The sequence below is a fragment of the Talpa europaea genome, assembly GCF_964194135.1.
Source record: "Talpa europaea genome assembly, chromosome: 8".
Classification (NCBI taxonomy): domain Eukaryota; kingdom Metazoa; phylum Chordata; class Mammalia; order Eulipotyphla; family Talpidae; genus Talpa; species Talpa europaea.
This window is the reverse complement of record NC_140075.1, coordinates 52,106,133-52,130,534: the sequence shown is the minus strand read 5'-3', so window position 1 is coordinate 52,130,534 and position 24,402 is coordinate 52,106,133. Positions and strand designations below refer to the sequence as shown.

Sequence of the window (24,402 nt, the reverse complement as noted above, 5' to 3'; positions counted from 1 at the left end):
TCTGCAGGCTCGGCTGCTCTAAGGTCACATTTGGGAGCTTCTGTGTCTGGTATCTTGGGCTGCTGGCGGTGGACAGTATTTAGCTGATGGTGTATTGGCTGCAGCTGCTCATCCAACCCCTGAAGTGTGGTCATGCTTCCTGTTCAGTTTCCATTCTAGTTCCCGTTTCCTGCTGGGATAAAGCCTGGTCTGGGAAGCTTTGGTGTTTATCCTCTGTGCCTCAATTTCCTCATCTGGGTAATGGGGATGATAATACATCCACTTAATCTTGTGAGGATTAGGCGAGTACATTCATATAAAGTGCTTGGAACACAGTAAATGCTTAGTAAGCGTCGGTGCCCGCTATTCTCTATGGCAGGATAATGCAGATAGATCTTCCCTGCTAGGCTAAGGGCAAAAGGAATCCATTTGCAGATCTGGGAAGGAGTCCTGGTTGGGAAGTGGAGCTCACAGACACCCTCGCCTGACTTCCAAAAGAAAATGCTTGCAACCATTAGAAAAGCAAATAAATGATGTCTTGCTCATGGTATGCAACACAGAGATGAGGTGGACCCGTCAATGTGCAGGAGATCAGCTTTGTAAATGGTGAGGCTTCAGAAGTGGCTCTGCTGGCTCCAGAAGGGTGCAGATTGCAACCTTTCTACCTAGAGATCAAAAACACAGAAGACTGAGTCTACATCTGCACCATCAGGGTGCTGGCCTCAGCCTGTGGGTCCCAGACAGAAACATGATTCAGAACCCCAGAGAGATGTCCAGGACCCCTCCTGCCTTTAAGAGGGGGCATCTCTGCCCACCAATGTCCTTTATTCCTACCCCTGCCTCCCCCAGGAGTTACATGTTCCTAAATCACCACCTGGTTTTAAAGGTGATTGCCAATCACTTTGTAACTCAAATGGTGAAAAGGTGTGTGGATAAGACTTGTCTCTACCCATCTGTGCTGAAATAAGCCTCTGTCAAAGGGCCTCTGAAGGTCAACTCCAGTCTGGAATTCTGGGTATGTCTGCGTGCTGTGAGGGTTTGCCCTGTGCTGCCTTGCAAAGAGAAATGGCCACTCAACTACTCCGGGTTGGGGGTGGGGGTGTCTCTCTCTGAGCCTGTGATAGTGAATGTTGCCCTGGAGTAGGAGGCAAAGTCCACAAGCCTCACCCACCAGTATTTACTTTGATGAAGCTTTCAAACACTGCTCTGACATGTGTACAAACCACACGTGGAGCAGCGTGGCCACCTCAGCTGGAGGTCTTAATTACCTGCTAAGAACAAGAGAGGTTTTAAGATCTGGGAAGCAGCCTGTGCAAGTGGTTTATTTCCCAGAGCGAGTGTAGAGCAAGGGGAGCCATATGGCCCAGTGGTGAAACAGCTGTCTCTCGAGAAGGAACAATTTGGGAGCTTCCACCATCTGGGTGAATTACGAGCCTTGCAATTTTTATGCATATGTTGCGGCAACCCACCAACACAGTAGTCAAGCGGGTGGATGATGGAGAGAGATGGAATGTCCCTGTGCTCTGTGCCCTGGCCCATCGCACGGCCATCCATCCCAGAAACCCTGACTCAGCGGCCGCCTCCTTCCTGGGCTGCCCTGGCCAGGCTGCCTCTGAGGTCACGTGGGCCAAGGCCCTGTCAGTTCCCCTGGGCAGGTGGGCCTTCCAAACCTCCAGAAAATATACATGTCATTCCTTTAACCATAGCCTCTGCTTGCCCCTTTGGTAGGACTGGGAAAATCTAGTTGAAGAGTGCTTAGTGGTTTGGGGCTGTTATATTTTTTCTGCTCTATGATCCGTGTTAGGTTAAAAGGGCTAGAGTTGCTTTTCTTCCCCATAGAAGATAACTCAACCTGGACAGGCTCCCTCTGGGAGAATTAAAGGTGATGAGGGACTTCTGGATGGCTGGACCATTAATATCCTACCCACAAAGCAGCCCTCTCCTGTCCCCAGCTCCCAAGCTGGTTGGAATGATAAATATATTCTAGGGTGTTCTCATTCAAATTGATAGCTCTTTTCCTTTGCCAGTGCTGCATATCTGAGGGTTGGGGGGTTTGGTCAGCAATGTGAGGGACTCCCCTTCTCAGACCTGTGTGGTGAGTTGCATCATTCCCAGTTCACGGATGAGGAAGCAGAAGCACACAGAGGTCAAGAAACTGCCAAGAGGTGACGGAGCTAGGAATCGGAAGACAGGATTCAAACCTAGGTCTGTCTCTCTCCAAAGCCAAAACTCTTCTAGAGTCTGTGCCAGACCCAGGCAGACAACCCAGGCACCCAGACCCAGACTGTATCAGCCATGGCATTAGCTGAAGGCGTGCTTCTTAGGAGAAAAACATCACTCAAATTGCCATGTCTCAATATCCCTCCTACTGAGGAGCCAGAGGTTTTCACGTTAGACATTCTCCTGGGTGATTTCCTGTTCTCCAGGAGGTTCCTGCTAAAACGTAGCTGCTGCTTGAGGAGGTAATATGTTATTCTTCAAGCTCTCCAGGATGGAGAGAAGTTGATCTAGACTTCTCTAGGACGGGAGACCTGGGCAGAGGGTACTATATCTTCTCCCCTTTAAAACTTAATCTGAAATCAGTTCTGCTCCCATCTTGATGACCCCAAACCTCTTTTTAGGAAGATACCCCAACTGGAGTCTCCACCACCAAGGTATCACAGCTGATCTAAGTGAGTTGACCTTAGGTTAATTGCCCAAGACCACTGCCGAGGTATTCCAGCAGGGAGGGATCGTGGCCTGTGCCCCCTTCGTGGGGATGGGACACAGCCTTAAGTCTTGGCCTCCCCAGCTGGAAAAAAGTGCTCTCCCCAGAAGCCCAAATCCAGCTCTAGGTGCCCTGCTGTGTCACCTTCTGTCCTCTGCATCACCTTGTCATTGCCGCTAATTTTGGGAAGTTGCCCTGAAAGCCCACAGACAGGGTTTGGGTCTGAATGTCTCTCTGTGCCTGTGGGGCTAACAGGCAGTTGTTAGGGTTTGTTGACCATTTCTGTGTCTTCCAAGAAGGAACTCAGGGCAAGTCAAAACAGACCTGCCCCAAAATGTTTATGTATCTTGGGCAGCAAAGGCCTGATCCAGGGCTTTAGTGGGAGTTTTCAGAGGGCGCTCCCTCTCCAGAGATAGTGAGACCTGGGAGCTGACGAGCCCATCCAAGCCCAACAGGCTGATTATGCTGGTGCTATGTGACATTGGCCTCTGGCCAGTAAGGCCAAAGAGATGGGAAATAATAAATTCCTCCCTGCTTGACGTCCCCCTACTCTACCCCCATTTCTTCCTTTTCCATGGGTAGAGGTCATTTCAGAGTTCTTGTGTTAAGCCCACTGAGAAGGAAAGACCAGAGGGGACAGCTACATCAAGTGACCTTCCGAAGCAACCAGGAGCTGGCACAGTTCCTGAGGTGGCTACCTTCCTCATCTCTTTTTCTCTGGGTCCAACTGGACCTCCTCTAGCTGCACCCTTGCTCTCCCCACACAGGGGGTCCTATGTGTTGGGCACCTGGGTGATGACTTGCAGGGAGTTAGCTGCCCCAGCACACTGGGATAGACTTTTGGGGTGCACCCAGATGGTGGAGGGAGGGGAAGATACAGCAAGGGGGTAGAGGGCATCAGGGAGCACCACTTATAGGTGAAGGTTCAGTTTCTGAATCTCAGCAAAGTCATTTTGGGAAGCCCGAGGGCTGAAAGGTAAGTGGGCTAACTGAGGCTCAGCTGAGTTATGAGACCTTTGGGCTACATGTTTCATGGAGCTGAGGGCTGTGCCTCAGGAGATGTGGGAGTGGATTATGGTCCTACTCCACACTCAGATGGGAGAATCAGTGTTCTGAGGGTTAGGTGGCACCCTGCTGACCATTGGCCCCAGACATCTCTCTGGAATCTAATCTCTACCTGGTCCGCTGGACCATCACCACACACTCTTGATCTGTAAATGACCCCATGGAAGCCCTGCTGCTGTCACAGCCACAGAGATGGTGATTCAGGCTCAGTTATCTGAGTACCTTGGTTGACAGGGAACTCATTCTCTAGGAAGCCTAGTGGGTTGCACTGCTCTCAGTGAGACCAACATATCCTATAACAAGTTCTCTCTTCCATATAGCAGCTTTATAGATATTTAAGAAACTATCCCTTCTCCCTGTTCTAGCCCCTCTCACTATTTTCTTTTCTGGGTAAAATATCATTTGTTGATTTAGCCCAATTGATTTTCAAGCACCTCTATGTGCTAGGTGTCGAAGAGATAGGAATCAATAAAACCAACATGGCTATTTACTCAGGGGGCTCACAGCTAGGCCAGGGCTCTCCAGCTTCCTCATGAATGTAGGAAGGATTGTAGGTCTGGCTTGATCAGGGCAGAAGGTGACCGCCCTGCCTTGCTCTCCATACTGCTAAACTCTAGAATGTGAATCGGGGGGAAATCAGTTAGCCTCCCTGAGAATCATCCTGAGGGCTTTCCTAGAAATTCATCAGGTTAATGTGTGGGATTTGACAAATCAGATTTTTAATTTTGTTACACACAAATGCCAAGTGTTATTTGTATCCAAGGCATGGGACAAGGACAGGAAAAATATTTATTTTTGTAGTGTACTTATGATAGTAATTACTGCACTTTTTCAGACAAGAAGGTCACAGTTCAATATCACACACCTACTCAAACGGTTAAACATTGCATTCACTTAATTTTTATTCAGGCTATTCTTGCATTGAGAGTTTATTGTATGCAGTGCTGAGTACAGTGTTTGGGGGATTTCTACCCCCATGAAGCTAGTAGCCTGGTGAGAGAGAATCTTTTAACAATGTCTCCAAAATAAATTGAGAATGGCATTTTGATGGGTGTCATGAAGGAAAAGAACATGGGTGATGAGAAACATTAGCAGGAGAGCATCTTCAGATGGGCTGATAGGGAGATCGGGGATAAGGATGTGGGCTGAAGGATGAATAGGTGAACCCTGGGATAGGAAGCAGCTGACCTGGTGAACTGCATAGGCAAGACCCTGACATGGGAATGAGCTTCTTGTACCTAAGAGAGTAGAAGATGGTGGCGGGCAGAGGACTGGAGAGAGGAGAGGGTGGAGAATGGCATAAAAGATATGGGAAGGGCATATCCATGGCGCTTCATGGGAAAAGAACCCTGGGTCTTACCATCACCAGCTGGACTGGAGTCCCTGCAGATGAGAGCCTAGATCAGAGCTGGGGATGGGGGGTGGGCAGGGGATATGTGGAGTCATTACTGTTCCCTCAAACAGAAATGGTCTGCCCCGAGACAGCTAGGCCATCTGTCTAGGGGGTGGTAGCCACTGCCTTGTGCCTTTCTGTGGAGCTCACCCTTCCCTTTGTGGTAATAGGTCTCACCCTGTTTGACTCCTTCTGTACATGTGGATTTTCTAGGGCAGGACCCTGATAATTCTGGCACCCCCCCCCCCCCGCACCCTGCACAGTGTTCAGCTAACGCAGACTTTGCTGCACTAGGTTCAGGCTGTGATTCTCTTGTTTGGGTGACCTTGGCCAAGCCACCTGCCTTCTCTGAACTACTTGGGGTTCTCATCTAGCTATACCTGACAGATTCTGCCCTGAACTGCACGTATGGAGGGGAGCAGCAAAGCAAGTGAGATAATGGGAAAGAAGTGTATTTGCAAACTGTAAAGTCCCAGGGAGATATAGGGTTGTTCTGGTAACTGAGACCTGCCCGCAGGATCCTTCCACACCTTTCCTTCTGCCCCCTCCCAAGGCCAAAGCTTGCATTTACCTATAATACCTCCCAGCTGCTGGTGTAATTGGCATGTGGGGAAGCAACGCAGCCCACAGTTAGGTGAATTGCCTGTGTAACTAATTAGGTGCCTAGCTAGTAAGTGGTGGAGTCAGAATTTGAACACAGGAACCCCAATTCCAGGGTCCACAACCTAATCCCTTTCTGTCCTGCAGCACCTTGTGTTTTTTGCAAGGCACTCATTACTCTCTGTACCATGTGACAAGGGAGGTGGCATTGTCCTCATTTTACAGATGAAAAAGTTGGGGCTCAGAGAAGCATCACCCAGAGTCTCACAGCCTGGTCTTTATACCCTGGGTTGTGTGATCTTGCTTTCTAGAAGGCCTTCCTCTGGAGGAAGAGGAGGGGGGCTGTATTTGCACTGGGGTGTGTGGGGAGCCAAGGAAGCTGCAGTGAAGCTTGCTGCCTTCAGAGGACTCCTCAGACTCCATGACAACCAAAATGCCACCGCTTGGGCCTGATTTTGTTTTTTGTTTCAGTAAAATATTTTGTGGAGTGCATGCCCTTTGTGCCCTCCATAGGTGCTCTGGAAGGGGGAGAGAGAAGCAACATCATTTACCTGTTCAAAGAACTGAAGCACTTGATGCTGCCTCCAGGGGAAAATAAGTGTCCTGCCTTTTCAGACTTTCTGGTTTCTGGAAACTCATGTTCTCAGGCACCAGGGGAGCCAGCGGTGCTGTGGGCTCAACCCAGCCCCCTTCCAGCACAGCTTCCCAGCCCCAGGCCTGGCAGGGAGTTCAGCACTCAGCAACCAGCAGGCATCCACCAGGCTGCTGTGCAATGCAGGCTCTGGGCTGGGTCTGTACATAGGAGGGAGCATCACACTGCTGTCTTTGCCCACATGTAAGGTGATAATTAATCACACCAGTTGCTCTAGGAGACGGGCTGAGAGAACGCTACAGGCACTGAGCCAAGCATCAGGGGCGTGGAGCTGGGAGATCTGGGCTCTCAGCCAGCCCAGACATGGGTGACCTTGGTCGGGTGACTTCACATCTTTGAGCCTCGCTCTTGTTGTCTGTAAAGTGGAGATAATAATAGACCTGTCTCACCTACTTCTGAAGGAATTTAGGAAAGTACACGGAATGACCACCATAAATGTGCTGTAGAAAATTAGAGGCAGATGAATAGTCACTACTGTATGCTTTAAAAATTCAGAGACAATAATCTGTCTTATGTTTCCTCAGTTCCTCCTTCCCCCTTTTCTTCCTTCCATCATTATCCTCTGTCTTTTCTGCAAATTTCTACCCACATTTCTTCCCTTTACAAATACCTTGCTAGGTAGCAGGTCAGGGTTGGAGGAGAGATCTGGTCACTAGAACTGGGACACCAAGTAGAGTGTGCGACCTCCCTGCCAACCAGAGTTCCAGCAGGATGTGGCTAGAGTGAGGATCTGGGCCTTGAAGAAAAGAGAGGAGATGAGTGGGCAGCAAAAGGGGTCAGATGGTCCAACATTCCAAGAGGGAGTTTGTTCCCGTGTAGGGTGCAGAGAGGAAGGGGTACAAGGACCTGAAGAAGATGCTTTCACACTAGCTTGCTCAGCTAGAATGCAGATGGTGACCAACTTGGAGGTCCCATCATTTTTCTTCCCTTCTAATCTCCTTCATGTGGCTCCAGCCATCCTGGCACAGACTGCCACCTCCTTCCCTCTTTATCCTTTTGTCCCAACACATCCCCTATAAGGGACTTCTGGGCTTGGGAAGATTCATGTTGTGAATGAATGACTTCATGAAGAAAGGAGGCAGAGAAGAGGAAAGTGAGGGCGTAATGGGAGGAGAGGGAGAGAAGGAAGAAACCTAAGGAGGTAGGAGGGGGCAGAAGGAAGGACTCTTACAAGACTAGGTTGATGAAAGTTGGGATGAGAGAGAACAAGGGTCTGCTTTGGAAAAAAATCAATGTTCTCAGCATGGTACAGGAGTAAATGTCAACTCAGTTATGTTTTATTGGGTCTCAGGTATTGTGCTGGGTCCAGAAGCTGGTAGGAAGCCGGTGCAGCCCCCCTGGTGCCTCAGCTTCATGCTCATGCAGGTGCCAGGGAACCTGCTGCCGCCCAGGCTGGGCGGGGCTAAGGGTGACAGAGACCAGGCGCTGGCTGGGGACCTAACCTCCAGGCTTTAATTCAGCAGCAAAACTGAGCTTCTGGCAGTGGCCAAGATTGGGCCCCTGACTCAAATAAGCATCCTCAACACGTACCAACCCTGAATCCCATTTGCTCAGGGACCCGCTGAGATGACAGTCACTCTCACTTGGGACTCTTTGACACAAATGTGTTTCCACTCCCAGGGGATTCTTTTGTATGTTAACAGTAGCCTTTGGAGAGTGTGCCCTATTTTTTACATTTTTAACAGTGTTTGTTTTCTGCACCAATAGCACAGTCACTGATTCAATACTTAACAGTTGACAAAAGGAGTCAGAAAATGATGTCTTTCTCCCAGTTTCCTCTTCCTAGGGGGACACCAGGATTACTGGCTTTTGTGCATTTTTCCAGAGATGTTTCGTGCATATATAATGTGTGTGCATTCTTTGCCCACACTTTTCTTCTCTGTTTTACTGAGATGTAATTGGTGTCCAGCACCATGTAAGTTTAAGGCATGCAGCCTAATGATTTATGGATATTGTGGAATGATCGCCACGTAAGTTCACATCCATCACCTCTATAGATGGGAAAAGCAAAAAAAGAAAAATGTTTTCCTTGTGATGAGAATGCTTAGGATCTAGTCTCTTGACTCACACCCACCAAGCCGCAGGTAGCTGTAGTCATTGAGTTGCATGTTTCACCCCCCAGGATGACTTCTCTTAAAATGAAGTTTGTGCCCATGCACCCCACCTCTGGTGACCACATAGCTCACCTCTTTTTCTATGAGTTTGAATTATTTTTTTGGATTCCACATGTAAGTGAGATTATATGAGACTGGTCTTTGTCTGACATATTGCGTTAGCATGATGCCCTCAGGCTCCGTCCATGTTGTTTGTTGCAAATGGCAGGATCTCCTTTTTGTGTTTGGATAGTATCCCATTATGTAAACAGTCCTGTCGCTTAATGAAATTTAAGTCAATGACAAACTGCATATAGTGGTCCTAATAGGCTGTACATGTGGCTAAGGTGTGTTTTAGGCAAATACCATTTAGGTTGGTTTGCACAACAGTGAAATCTCTTAATGATGTATTTCTTAGAACATACTCCCATCCCTAAACAACTATATATATAAATAATTTAATGTATATATACACATGTGCATCTGTATGTATATGTGTGAATGTATGTATATGTGTACCTACATGTATATGTTTGTGTATGTGTAAATGTTCTTTATCCATTCGTGCATGGTTGACACAGCTTTTTTCCATGTCTTCCTACACCTTTTGATTTTTATACAAATGGTAGTATATTCTAAACTATGCTTTTTTCACTATAACTCTAGCTTTGTATATCAATACATGAACCAATTCCTTTTTATGGCTGCATAGTGTTTCACAGTGTGGCTGTGCCATCATTTATTTGAGCTTTCCCTTGTAGGTGGACATTTAGGTTATTTCCCAGCTTTTGCTATCATACACAGTGCTGTAGTAAATGACCCTACACATTTATCATTTTCTCAAGTGCAGATATATTGAGATGGTGCTTTCCCCCAAAGATACAAAGAAAGGGCCCTGGGTGAACTATTTAGGAGAGACCAGAATCCTGCCCTTTCTGAGCACAACTCGGTGAGAAGCAGCTGCAGCCTGTAGGATCAAGGGGACTTGGGGGGACCCCTGGGCTGGGCAAAGATGCTAACAGGGAAGGAGCAACTTCCAGTGACCTTCACAGCTGCCTTTCCCACCCACTTTGCATTATTTTTATTAAAGCCTTAAATCAGTGGTGTTAAGTAATTCCTGATTTAGCTTCTCAATTGAGATTTAAAACCAGGACCGGGGGCCACTTGCCACTGGGGCACATGGCTGTGACAGTGCTCGTAAACCTTGGGGAGGGCTTCATCATGTCTGTTGGTAGCAGCAGCCTGGCTGCACCAACTTGGAAGGTAGGAAGGAAGGACACTTCTCCACAGTGAGTGTGGCTGTCCCAGCCACACCCTGCTCAGGAGCTGTGGGTTCCTGTCACTCTATCTTGGATCTGTTTCAGTTCTGCTAGAGAAAAGCCACAGAAGGTTTGGTATGTGGAATCAGGATGAGAGCTGGACAGGGCAGCAGGAAGTGATGCTTTTGGCTCCAACATGGGCAAATTCTGAGGAGGCAGATTGCAGTTCAATGAAATCAAAAGCTTTCTAGTAAATCAGAGCTGTTCATAAATGAAACTCCATTGATTGATTCATTCACATGTTCAGAAGATACTTATTAAGCTTTTACTCTGTGCCAGTGGGTGCTGGACACTGAGAAAAGGCTATGATGTCGTCCTTTCAGAGGCTGAGCAAACAAAATGGTGATGTGGCCTGAACTTCGATGGGAAAGGATGGGTGCTAGGGGAGCAATAACAGGGACCCCCTAACCTAGAGAGGTGCCCAGGGGTGGTTTCCAAAAGCAGGTGATGTTTGAGGTGAGACCTGAGAGATGAATGGATCAGGCAAAGAGAAAGGGAAGTGATTCTACAGGAGGAGAATGGAAGATGCAAAGGTCCCAAGGTTCAAGAGACCTTTCTCACTCAAGGATGTGGGAGTAATTTTGTGAGGCTAGACCAGCGAGAAGGAGGATTGCCTTAGAGGGTGAGTGCTGTTGTCAGAGAGGGGCTGGATGGAGTGGTGGAGGACAGACTCTGTTACCTATAAGCCCTTCTGTCCTGAGCTACTGTGGTTCTGAATGTCTGCTGAAGTTACTGACTTCAGTGTTTCGGGGGCACCCATGTATGATAGTAAGAGTAGGGATTTGGGGGCCCTTGTTCAGAGCCCACTCTGCCAACCACTATATAGGCATTATTTTATTTAGTCCCTCACAACAACCCTTCACTCGGGTCCAGTTTGAAAACAGATGGAGAACTTGAGGCTTTTTATTGTCAGTTCACTAACATCAGTTTAGACTAAGATCCACACAGTTAGCTTGGTAGAAGAACCAGGACTTGAACCCAGGTCTGTACAATCTGAAGCCCATGTGCTTAACAATGTCCCTCTGTCCAAAGCCTCCCCAATGTCCATCTGCCCATCCTGCCAATATCCCCTTCTTTAGAGTTCTGCTGTGTGTGGCTGTGAGAAAAAGCCAGCTCCTTCTCAGGGAAGGCAAGCGGCAGGGAGAGCCAGGGGCCAGTTTTTAAATCAGAGTGTTAAAAAATGCTCGTCAAGCCTCATGTTTTGCTTTCCTCGTAGGTGGTGAGGATCAATTTCCCAAAGAAAAAAAAAAATCAATCAGTTGGAATGTGTCTTTCTGGAGAAAGCCTGGCATCTGTCAAATGGGGGGGGAAAAAACCCAGAAAAAGGATTTTCTCGGGTCACGTGCTGGGGGGTTGCTGACTCAGGCCGTGTGCTCCAACATCATTAACAAGTTGAAAAGCTGTTGCTCCTTGCAGGAATGCAGGATGGGTGGTTTGAAGAGTTTAGCTGGGGAAATCCTTTACAGTGGAAGGAAGGCTGAGGATACTAGGAACCTCCACAGGCCGGTCTGGGGCCTGCAGCACTGATTGAAGGAATTGACTTTAGTGCTAGGGCCTTTATCAGGCCCAGCAGTTTGGGATGATTGCTCTATGCGGGAGTCTGATAGGGACATTCTGACAAGTTGGCAACTTTAATTGATGAACAATTGAGCCATGTTGAGGCTCCCTATGAGAGGCAGGTTAGTAAGTTGGGGTGATTGGTAGAGAAGCAAGAGCGGTCCCCCAGGGAGTTTGTGATCTGACATTAGCTTCTGATGATCGATGGGCCCTAGGGCTCTAGGCTGGAATGGGGGGACCCAACCCCCAAATTGAAATTCTTGTTGGGCTTTGCTGGAACAATCCTTGTCTATTAGCTGGAGAGTTGCTGGAATTTTTCTAAAGCACATTTCATTCCCCATCGCAGGAGATATCAGGGACTCGACATTGCCCTACTCTCTTAGCTAAATTATACATTCAATGCCAACGAGACTGGCATGGCCCACATCAATGACATATGGGGCTCTAGATGAAAGGGAAGGTGGGGAGAGAGCCTTTGCATAGTCAAATGTTTATTCATTCAACATATATTTATTGAGAACCTGCCATGTGCCTGAAACCATGTACCATACTGTTGCTGGAGCATAAGGATGAATTCTGGAGCCCATTCTTCGACTTCATGGAGTGGGAGGGGGACAGACAAGTAGCATAGAGAAATGGGTGTTATAGCCTACTGAGTAAACCTCACCTAGCCTGTGGCAGGAGTCTGGCAGTTTAGTCAGGGAAAGCTTCCTGAAGAAAGTGGTCTCCAGGTTCACGTAAAGGTTAAGCAGAAGTAAGTGGTAGGACAACTGGAGAGCCAGGTTGTGGGTAGAGTCCCAGGCTATAAGAAGGCCCAGAGTAGTGAGGGTCGGGGTTCCTTCTCAAACAGAAGTAGTTCCATGTGCCAAAGTTGAGCCAGCAGGAGGGAGTAGCAAGGCCAGAAAAATGAATGAAAGGGCTAGAAAAAGAAAGATAAAGGAAGTTTTTCTTCTTGCTGAAAACAAACAAACAAACAAACAAACAAACAAACAAACAAGCCCCTAAGGGGAGTGGGAGAGTCTGATACAGTACCAGCACAGGGTGGGTGTTTGATAAATGCAGTATGAATGAATGTCAAGTTGAGTATCACCTCTGTGAAGACCTTCCCTTGTCAGAAGATTTGCCTGCCTGCTCATGTGGTCCATCCTGCACACTGAACTGGCAGTGATTTCTGCACCAGTAATGCTTTATTGCCCTTGCTCACTGGCTTGCTCACTCGCTTGCCCACTCAACTGATAACTTACTCAGGTACTGTCTCCCATTCCCATTCTCAGTGCCAAATTAGGTTGTTGGTACTATGAAAGAAGGGACTGTGGCTTGCTTGCTTATGGTATTCCTCATCATTAGCCTGGTGCATAGTAGGTGCTTAATAAATGTTTTTGGAGTGAGAGGCTGCTCAGAGGTGTGGATAGAATAGTTAACTTGGACAAAAAGCTCACTAGGTTCTCATGTGCCAGGTACTGTTCTAAACAGTTTACCTGTACTCATGATTTAACTCTGCAACAAACTTATTAGGTGGAGGGCCACTGTCTCCATTTTAAAGAAAAGAAAACTGAGACCTGGAAAAGTAAAGTAGCATGCCTGAGTTCACACATCTAGGAAATGGCAGAGCCAAAACCTAAATCCAGACAGCATGGCTCCCAAGTCTATTCTGATACCCCCACAGTGGCCTGTGGGAATCAGAGCGCAGCCCCTTCACTCTGTGCATAGTTCTCTGAGGGACACCTCAGGCTCCTAAGGGCCAGAGGGTTCTTTGAGGTACAGACGTCAAGAGCAGAGAAGTATTCGCTGCCTGAGTGTCCCAAGGGCAGGGCAAGGTTGGCCATTTCTACCTTTGGATTCCTCTCCATGACCTCAGCCCAAGAGCCCTGCATTCAGCAGGTGCTCAATAAATGCCTATGGTGTGAATGCAAGTGGGGGTGGATATTTGCATGAATATGTAGAGGATGCATGCCCCCCCTTCACTTTGCCCCCAGAAGCACAAGCAATGGTTTCCGTAAGAGAAAGCACCGGCAGCTAGATGTGTCTCATTTCCTGCCAGGTGCCTCTGGGTAAATTGTAACCCACCATGAGCTGAACCTGCACTATGTCACCTTCCCCACCCCAGTCCCTGCCTCAGTGTTCTCAGGGCTGCCTACTCCCCTCCCTACCTCTGGTAAATGAGGAATCAATTCAGGTCTAATTCAGACCTTTTTATCATCCTTTGATCAGGAAATGAACCCAAGAATGCATTAAGGCACAGTATCCCAGCTCCCTGGCCAATCTGGAAAGAGGAATATTAAGGTCTACCTGAAAATTAGCAAAGAACAACCAGCAACAATTATAACTATCCCTTGGTTCTAGGTGCTTTGCATGGATGTTGTTTACTCTGCACTAATTCTATGTCCACAGCCTTCTGACAGAAAGAAAGTGAGGACCAGAGAAGTTACTCAAGGACACGCAGCTAGTAAGTGTCAGCATAGGAACCAAGGCTTTTAGATAATGCCGCACTGCCAAAGAATGAAAGTCAGCAAAGCACCACCTGAATTAAGATGAGTGACTCCGGGCCAATGTGGCACCCCCACCCCCGCCTCTAGGTTGCCTGTCCCAGAGCCCTGTACGTGCCTCTCCAGGACCACCAGTAGGAAGGGGGACCGACAGGCCACAGACCAGGAGAGCATTGGCTCTTAATGTCCTTCCATCCTATCAGCCCTGCAGTGAAGTGTCTGTTTTTTAATTGACCATTTATGTCTTAGAGCCAGATGTGGCCACAGCAATTAAAATCAACTCTAGACATGTGGAGAGGAAAGGCCAGCCTTTTTTGGCTTTTCCTGGATATAGAGGGAACTCAGAAGCAGTAATTATAAAGGAATGATGCTACACATCTAATGGATTGTTTTAGAATTCCCCTTGGTGACTCCCCAACACAGATGCACAGTTACACACCCATGTGCTGGGTGACCTTGGGCATGGCAGAATCACTCATGCTAAGTGTGTCACTTTAGAATTGGCACTTGGACCCACTTGGATATAGGTCATTTTATTTCCAGGCTGAATCAAATGGCAGCCTGATCTGAGGCTCCTGCCAAGAATGCTAATGGGGGACTGATCAATGTGCTCTGGAGTACTGGGGAAACTGGGTTCAGGGGAAACTCCAGAGCAATATGCAATTGAATTCTGGGAGACTCCCCTCTCCTTTTTTCTGGCTCCTAAGTCGCCTTTGTCCTAGCTGGGTATCTGGCTACTTGGTCAGGAAGCTTGGAAGTTGTCTTTATTTATCTTGACCTTTTCATGTAAGTAATTTTTATAGTTCCATTAACTAGTAAGACCATTTGCAAACTGCCAGGCGAAATATATTACCGTGAACACCTCAGGGACTTGTGGACCGTCTTGGGTGGAATGTTAATAAGATCATGAATTGATTCCAAAGGCTCACCATGAGCGAGGGACAGCAGACTGAGGCCTTGGTCAGGCCAGATTGGTGTTATCTCAGCATTATCTCAGGTTTACAGAGAAGACCCTAAACCTGACTAGACTCCTTTGTTCGATGCCAAGATCCATACCAGGTCCTGGGCAGCTTACACAGCTCACCCCTCCCTGGGACGGACACCCTGGCTTTGCCTCTATCTCAGTACACACTGATACCCATGCCGTACTGTACCTGAATTAATGGAATGAATTCTTCTCAAACTTGAGCCAAAGAGGCAACCATTAATGCAGTGCAGTCCTGGACTTCCACCACCCGAGGGAGCATCTGGATCATGCCTCCCAACCCCTTCATTTCAGTCAGAGAAATAGACCCAGAAGAGAGAGGTACTTGGCTCAGTTCTCATGGCAAGTTTGCTGACAGATCTAGCACAGAAACCTACTTGTCTCAGCCTGTGGCCCCCTGGTGGTGGCAGTGTGTTAAGTGCAGGCCCTTCAGTGTCTTCAAGATGTGGCCTCAACAAGCCTTGGTATGGCACTTGATCAGCTAGGGTCCTGGCAAGGAACAGATGGCTCATTAAGTGAGGAGCATCTTATAATCAGTTGTTTATAAAGGCAAGGATGAGATAAGAGTTTGCAGCAGGGAGGGCTAGCTGCTGAGAAAAGCCACTATCTTTCCTGGGCTGGAAGATGCTCCCTGGGCCCTTAGCTCTGGGCGAAGGACCATCACCACCAGCAACCCATGTGCCAGCCTCACCTTCTGCCCAGCTGCTCATCTACCGCTGGCATTTCCCATTGGCAGAACCATCCAGAAACCAAAGGACATATCTGCAAATTCAGTCCATGAGGTCAGCTCCTTGGGGCCTGGAGAAGGGCTGGGGCTGATCTGGGTGTGGCATGTGGAGAGCTGACAACCAGCACATTCATTCTTAAGGGTTAAAAATCAGTTTTCAGTCCGTTTATATGTAAAGCACAGATATGCATGCAGCACATAGACAGATACACACGTATCAGTGGTATTAGAATTTCACAGGAGGGGGGCATGAGAAAAATAAAATGTTGAGAATGGCTCTGGGGAGGGAAGGAAGAATAATGAAACCAAGTTTAAAAACCCTGATGAGCACGGTCTCTCAGTAGCTATGGGAAGCTGCTTGCGTTATTTAGCCTGTTCTGTGTTTTATGTTCCCAGTGGTGAGTAGGGTAGTAGTAATATCTGCCTGGAGGGTGCAGTGGGGTGGGGGAATTTGGTGCCCAGCAAAGAGAAAGCACATGCCACTTGGCCTCCTTCATTCCTTACCCCACAGTCCCAGCATCTGCCTGAGCAGGAGCGTCAGCTGCCATGTGTGTGCCTTTAAATCATCCATATTCCTGTCCCTGTCCTCAGCCCCCAGGAGGAAACCTGGGACTGAGTCAGCACTGTGGCAGCTGCCCCACTGTGCTTCCCAATGTGACAGCCCTTGTTCCTTTGAGTAGATCCAGAATATGACTTTGAAAGGGGGCTGGGCATCGTTGGTTCTCCGAAGCACCTTTTGGATCTTGTTTTACCATCTGATCATAGTAAATGATAGAAGAATAGGAGGGAAGGAGGGATTTTTAATGTTCCACAGTCTAATTGTCTGCCAAACCAAGAATTGTCTAGAGCAGGAGGGCCCTGTTTCCCCATAAAGTGCCAGACAGTAAATATTTTTGCCTTTGTTAACCATCACTCTCTGGTTAATAACATGACTCTGTCCTGGTAGCAAAGCAGCAGCCACAGACAGTAAGTATGCCAACCAATGAGCTCTCTTGGCTGCACTCCATCCAAACTTCACAACCAGCTGGATTTGGTCTGAAAGTCAGAGTTTGCTTCTGAGACTTACCCTCCAGCATTTGTAGGACACCTAGCCTCTGTTTGAGTGTTCAGGGTGGTAGTTTGCTCTCTACCTACAGAAACTCCCTCTCAACTGCTAAATCCCCTTCAGTGTCAGTCATGCCCGAGGGAAGTTGAACTCTGTCCCCTTGTCACATGTGTCCCTTTGTCCCTGTTCTGTCTGGGTCAGAGTAGCTTCCAATTCCCTTTAGCAGCCTTTCAGCCTGTCCACTTTGACCTGCCTCCCAGCCCCCAGCCAAATAGCTCCACACCCCCAGTCACACTACCTCCATGACCCTCAGATTCATGTATCCACACCCTCTGCCTCCTGCCCCTGCTCCCAGGCTTGTCAACATCCCTTGCAAAAAACAGACACTTAGAAGACTCACCAATAGCCACACATGGAGTGTAGGTGAGGCACAGCCCATGGGGGTGTCCAGGATGTTTGAGACCCTGGATTTACCCTCAAGGAGTTCACAGTCCAGTTGGGGAGACCAGAGGGACCCACACTAAAGGGGGAAGTGGCAGGAGGTCAAGTGTGCTATATTCCCCTATTTGTGAGAGTTCAAAGGAAGAGAAGGCCTCTGGGCCAGTTGGGGGACATGGGTAGGGGGTTCTGGTGGGAAAATAGTTCATCCTTCATATTGTACCAATGGTGTGGCTGGAGATGACTTCTTGGTGGTGCTGGGTGGTGGAGCCCATGTCTAGCCTTGGTGATCAGGTGATGCAGTGTTGGGGAGACCAGCGGAAGCATTTCAAGCTTCCAGCTGCTGTAAGGTGTCATGGTGGAAGCAGAGCAGTCCTAGATCAGATGAGGAATGTCAGCAAAGGAAGGAGCTCTGGGGTTGTGTAGACCAATGTCCTTGGATGAGGGAGGAAGCTACATACCCTGAGTCATGTGTGCCTCCTAACCCAGCACCTTTTCCAAAGGAATAGAGGACAGAAATCAGGGGTACCTGGGGTGTCAAGAGTAGAAGGTTACTAGGCCCTGGAAAGGGGATGGAGCTTGGGGGTCAGGAAGTAGAACTAGAGCAATAGCAGTTGTCAGGTGTGTACTGGTGGGGTAGGTGGGATGACAGCTTGCATGGTTCTTAGCTGAATGGGACTGCAGACCTCATCTCATCTGCTCCTGAATTATAGGTGAACTTGCAGGGCCTGGAGAGGAAAGTTATTTGCTTGCTATTGCTGAGACCCAGCACACCTGTGGTTGTGCTGCTGTAACTCCACACCTATGTTCCTCCAGACCCCACAGGTCCAGAAACAGTCTGAACCAGGGTATCAGGTACAGACATTTTATGACTCTGTTTCTAAGCTCTGACTCAAAGACAAGCACGCCTTTCCAGCAGTTACTTTGGTGCCTTGCTCCTGGGGATCTATAAACAACTGAGCACCTACTGTTTACCAGGCAGCATGAGAGATTGAAAAGCTGATTAGAAAGTGACCTCAGTCCCCCAGAGGCTGGAGATCTATAAAGGAGCGATGGGTGCTGACATAGCTGACTCATGCTGGGGTGGCCTGTGGCAGAGCTTGAGATAGCGTGTGAGCTGACATCCCTAAGGCTGGCCCAGAGTAGGTGCTCAGAAAATGGTAATGAACAGGAAGCAGCAATAAGTGGTAGCAGCTGTCACCTGTTTTATAGACATTGACGCCAGATCCAGTGGTGTGTGCGTGATGGCAGCTTATGTTCATTGAACACTTACTGTGTGCCAGGCAGTCTAAACACTTTGCCTATGTTATTTCATTAAATCTTTGCAGTAACCCATGAGGTGGCTACTGTTACTATCCCCGTTTTACAGATGAAGAAATTGAGGCATGGAAGGTTAAATGATTTGCTTATTGTCCTGTAACTATCATTGTTACTGGTAGATATGGATTTTACTTAGGTCATCACATTTCAGTCACCCTGTCCCCCACCAGAGGTGGAGGGGACCTTCCCCTCCAGCAGCACTGTTCCCCACCAGGCTTCTATCAGCAGGTCCCTATAGCCCATCCCATGTGGCTAGCACCTTGAGGAATGGTGGGACAGTCTGAGGAGACCCTACTAATAATAGCAAGATTCATTGAGTACTGATGATGACTGGGCATTGCTCTGGGCACTTTGTCAATTCATCCCACACTCACACACAGCCGAGGCCCATTCTGCCACCATCTCCCATTGAACAGATGGGGACTGACATGGAAGTAACTTGCCCGAGGTCTAGAGTTCCTCCGTGGCATTGCTGGGTCCAGGCCTGGCATTCTGGGTCTGACTCCTCATCCATGACAGCAGATGGATGTGCGGGAGTGGGAAGAGGGCCTCGACACAATGCCCCCATTTGGAGTTAAAGGAGCCAGGGAAAGGGGGAGGCCAGAGTGGCAGAATTCTAACTCAGCCCCTCCTTGGGGTGAGCTGGCGTGGGGGCCTGGGATCAGGAAGAACCAGGGGACATGCAGACTCAAGAAGGGACCACTGTGTAAACCCCAGCCTCTGGAGAGGGCCTGCCAACTCTCCCAGCAGCATCCCCATTCCTCCCCCTCCCCACCAGGTACACAAACACACAGAAGCTCCTTTGCCAAATATGGCCATTTGAGCCGTGGGTATTTGCTATCAATATTTCATGCCTCAAACAACACTGTCTAAACAACACCTATGAAATATGAATGGATTGAGATTTTGACAAGCAAATAGCCCAGGCATAATACCAGGGCAATGAGGAGGGGGAGCAACACCCAGATTTGAAGGTACCGCAGGCACAGCAGCCACATCCTCAGAGTCAGTGTTTGTGGGATGGCTGTCCTCTGCCCTCTGTGTGCAGGGTCACTGGAGCAATATAGATGCAGGGCGGAGGGGTAGGGAGGTGCTTGACTGACTGTCCCAGGGGTCCCAGGGGTCCCAGGGAAAAGGCTGCATGGAGCTTGCTCAGGACACTGAGGATCCCTCCCTTCCAGTTAGAGAGAGGGTGCTGGAGATGCACCAGAGATCAGAAGGGCCAAGGGGAACCCAAGGGTTGGAGGGCACTGGGTCATCTGCCATCTCTCCCTGACTTTCCTTCTTCCTCCTATGAGCTGCTGCTAGCACCCTGTCCTGTCTAGCCTGCATCAAAGTCCCCAAGGTGTTGGACACCTCTTCCCTCCTCTGCCTTCAGAGACCTCTTCCTCCAGGAGCCTCATCCCCAAACTCCTTCCTCCCCAGCCAAGAGTTCACACACTGTCCACAAGGTCACAACCACTCGGGTCTCAGTTTCTTCATGCATCAAATGGGGTCATATGTGATTTTCTCTGAGGTCTCTCCCGGCCCTGACACTTAGCAGGGTCACATTCTCTGCCTGCTCAGCTCACTCTTGGCAGAAGCCCCAGGAACCAAGTTGCTGCTCTCTGCGGTGAGAAGGCAGCTGGAGGGGTCATGAGTAAATCTGATGGGCTCCAGGGAGGGGTGTGCTGGAATGTGGAAGGGCCAGCTGTGGAGCACTCTGGGATGTCAGCTAATGCAGGTGGGGTGAGGGAAGGAGGAAGCAGCTGGGCCTCTCATGCAGAGCCGGGGGGAGGGGGGGGGACGACGACACACTTGTTGTCCCAAGTACACAGGGGATGGTTACATATTTGAGCTTGTTTGGAAAGTCTGGAGGGGACAGGGAATGCCAGGCAGTGGGTGGCATACTGGGATTTTGCTAGCAATCAAATGAGCAGCTCACTGTGGCTTGAAGTGGAGCTGGCTACTGAGCTCAATGTCCAGCCCAGTTCCCCAGTGGGAAATGCATTAATTGGTAGCCCTGGCCACTCCCCAGAGCTCCAAAAGGGGGTTTGCAGAAGTCTTTAGCACAAGCCAGAACCCTCCCAAAGCCACTTGTACAAATGAGCAGGGCACAGGTGCCAGGGCCCTCCCTGGCTTGCAGACGACAACTGACTGCAGACCACTGATCAGGGGGGCTACCGAAATGGCTTTTCTGTGTCAGCTTGGCCTGGAGGGTGGGGCAAAGCTGAGGCAACATCTTCAGAGCCAGCATCTGTGTTTGGAAGTAGCTGGGGACCCCACCCTAACCATAAAATGGACTTAGTTGTCTAACCTGATCATGCCCTCTCAGGCGGCATTCATGTTGGGCAGTAGATGTGTCAGTCAATGGGCATTCAGAGGTCAGTGGCAATCCCTCAAAACTCGCCATCGGGGCTACCTGCTCCCTGGGTCAGTTCTCAACAGGAAAGGTTTCCAGTTGCTTGTCAGGAAAAAAGTGCTTCATCTAGATGCCTTCTAAGAAATTGACAGGGTTGATGTTAGCTGCTGATTTCCCCTGCTTACATAACTGGCGGGGGTGACACATGGGGTTTTCTGTAATCCTTCGCTGATGGATTAGATGTTGGGGCAGATCTCTCAGGAGCGAGGGATGACCTTGAGGAAATGTGGATGTCAAAGAAAGAGAGAAATAATCTCCCTTCCTCAAACTACTGCCAATAAGCTGCTCAGCACTGAGTCGTTGATGGAAACTTTGCTGCTGTTACCTCCCAGCTCACAAGGCTGTGGTGTTTGACTGCGTGATAAGAAATTGCCAGGCACTTTCTAATTACAATTATCATCATCGTGGATGTCTCTCTTAATTACTTTCTTATAATTAGCTGTTGCTTTTTCCTCAGCATTTGTGTACTTTGCAGATTTGCTGACATTTGAGAGCCCCAAAATAGGGACATTTGGGGAGGAGGGCAGAAAGGTGGGGGAAACGTGAGAGGAACCTGTTCTTTTCTGGCAACCTGATACATCTCGGGGCCTTTACAAATGGGGGAAAGCAAGAGATGGACATGACAGGTCCCTCCTGAGCTGATGGGAAAGAGCAGGAGGGTGAATGTGGAGGGGGATATGTGGAGGGTCTCTTGTGTTAGACCTTGGGGGAAATGTTTTAGGAAATCCACCAAGGCTGCTGCTTCACAGGCTTGGGCTTCACTTTAGGAAACGAGGTTGGGATGAAGCACACTCTTGTTAGATCCATTTTGGAGTCAATTCAGTGACTCGGATCAGGAGTGACTGGATTTGTGCCCCCCCCCCCCCACCAAATGGTGTGATGTTTTCTGAGCATCCCTTAGCCCGGGGGGGGGGGTGGTGTCATTAAAACGGGTTCATGCTCCTTAACCGGATAGTTGGTCTTCACTGTGTTCCTGTTCTTCCTTCCTCTGCCTGGTCCCTGAAGCCCTGTGTACGGAGGAGTGTGTGCATGGCCGCTGCATTTCCCCGGACACCTGCCACTGTGAGCCCGGCTGGGGAGGGCCCGACTGCTCCAGCGGTGAGTCTGAATTCTCTGGGAGTCAGGAAGCCTCTGGCTCTGGCTTGGGAAGGGTCGTGCCATGTCCATGATGAATTCTTTGCGTTGGGGGAGCATGGGTGTCTAGGAGGAGGCAGACTTGAGCTCAGTACATGATGGGACTTAGCATGGAGAGCTCTAGGGTTTGGGGGGAATGATCTGTGATATATGGAGTGGCAATGTGTATCGCATGTATGGGGAATTGTGGGGCCATTGACACACTCTGACTTTTGATGTAATATCTCTCAATAAGGTGTTTGAGGATTAAAGTGAAATTGAGATGCCACCCAAGGCTGCAGACCCAGAAGGTCACTATGGTTAAGGCCTGGTTCTTGTCTCTGCTGGTCCAAAGGCTCAGCTTTGTGAGGGCTCCCTAAGGCTTGGAGGTCTGCTTCATGACACTGGTGGGCACTGGATGTCTCTAATCCCCAAATGCAGGAGAATGGGATGTTCATGGGACCAGGTCACTGTACTCATACATTTCTCTGCTCACAATCTTTGAAAGACTTCCTATTGCACCTGTAGTGAAATGGGTACTCTTGGGACTGACCCAGTGACCCATAACAACATGGGGTAGCATCTCCACTGTAGGGCAGGTTGCTGAGAAGGTGACGTACACCCAGGGCCTGCCCAGGGGATTCTCTGCCAAGAGCCCAGATGAAGACCAGTTCCTTCTCTGGCTCATTTTCCCTGAATAGTCATAGATGATGCTTTCCATGGGCACATTTTACAAATGGTTAGTAAATGCCATGGTCTTATTTGATTTTCAAGGAGGACTTGGTGTCCTCCTTGATTAGTGTCAAAACCCAATTCTTTTCCTGCTTTAGCAGAGCCTGATTTTTTTATTGTGACTTGAGTAGATGACTAGGCTGATCCATGAGGGGGTCTAACTCCCATTATTTACCTTTAGGAGCCACCTCCCCCTCCCTGTCCTGTTGCAGCTGCAAAGGTGAATACTTAGAGAAGGGGATAGTGGGTCCATGTTGGCCAATGTGTTCTTCTTGGACCTTTTTTTCACTCCGTCTGCTGGGGTGGAAGCATCCTTTTCCCCAAAGGCCTTGGCTACCTGTCTACCTAGTGCCTGAGAATATGGCAGCCAAAGCAAGGTGACTGGATGTGGTTTTATTTTGAGCCTGGGGAGTTATCTTGGGTCAGGGATTCTAGGATCTGTGTGGGGGTGCTCGAGAGTCTGATTTCAGTGCCTGGAGACTGCCATAACCATGGTGGCAGCCTCCTTCTGCATGCTCCCCTGCTTTAAGGTGGCTGAGAAATAGGGTCAGAGACTCCTCCAGACAATGAAAAGTAAACCTGATGGACGCATGCACCGAAAGAATACGTTAGCCCCATTTCCTGTGGACTTGAACTATAGAAAATGTGCTGGCTGAAATGTTGAGAGCTTTTATCTCCCCCATCTGTGTTTTGTTTTGTGTAACTCTGCTTACAATGAATCTTTGATGAAGCACTATCTAAGTTGATTAGGTGAACCCTGCTGGGACAGGTCTACTTGCTGCTGCCAGATTGTAATGTTGGTGCCTGTTGGAAGTTGAAATACAGCCTGAATCCTGGGGGGTCCTGAGTGCCCATAAATCCCCAAGCAGTGCGAGCCCACTATATGTTGGTCTGTGCTGGGGAGGGTGAGGCAAATGGAGGGTCTTTTAGACTTGGTCTGCATTTTCTCAAAGTTTCCAGTCTGGTGAAAGAAATGGGATGAAGGCAGCCCTTGATAAAGGGGACCTCGCAGTTTAAATCTTGCCCCCAGAGTGAGTTTACCACACACATGGGAAAATAGCCTTGTTACCTTATAGCACGAAACTGGGCTACCTAATTTCACCCCCTAAGTCTGTCATCAGATTTGGATCTGAGCAGTCTACCACCAGTTTCTTCAATTGAGTCTATCCCCATGAATTGAAGAGTCAGCATACCTTACCTACTCAGAGGCATGTACTAATTCCTCTGGAAGCCCTAAAGGATGGATTCCAGCCCTGACATGGGCCAGCAGCACTGAATTAAGGGAATTCATAGACTCATTCTCAAAATCATTCAGAGCACTGAATGATTGCCATGTGCTTTGCAGCCTCTGCTTAACTCTCTCTATAGATAAGGGGCTTGCTGTCCCCTATGGGAGTGCATTCTGACTGTTGGAAAGTTTTCCCTTCACTGCAGCTCGTCCCCAGCTTCTACTGAATGCTTCTTGCTCATGATCAAGTCCAGGGCAGGGTGATGATCACTATAACCTCCTTCCCATGTCTAGAATTCCTCCCTAGGAGCTCAGTAGACAAGGCCTCAGAGTGTGTGGAAACATGGCTGTCTGAGACATAGCTGTCTCGGAGCAGTTGATAATAGCCATGGAGGCCACATAGAAGAAACCAAATCCCCATCCATGGGGCAGCCTTTCAGGTGTTAAGAGACAGTGATCATGTACCTCCCCAAGTATTTATTTTCCCTTGTTTCTCATATGAGGTGGTCTGAACTGCCTTCCCATCTTATTTCTTTCCATTTCTGGGGCCTTTATTCCTCTT

At 48.8% G+C, this 24,402-nt stretch overlaps 1 protein-coding gene across 3 annotated transcripts in view; it reads left to right on the top strand.

The window, feature by feature from the left end:
* MEGF11 (multiple EGF like domains 11) overlaps positions 1 to 24,402 on the top strand; it is a gene marked incomplete at both ends in the record, with an annotated part of 211,858 nt that overhangs the window by 25,521 nt on the left and 161,935 nt on the right. For all 3 annotated transcript variants that reach the window (XM_084239762.1, XM_084239761.1, XM_084239763.1), the window contains one exon: positions 21,773 to 21,865. In XM_084239762.1, coding sequence (XP_084095888.1) covers positions 21,773 to 21,865 — 93 coding nt within the window. The remainder of the gene's footprint in view (positions 1 to 21,772; positions 21,866 to 24,402) is intronic.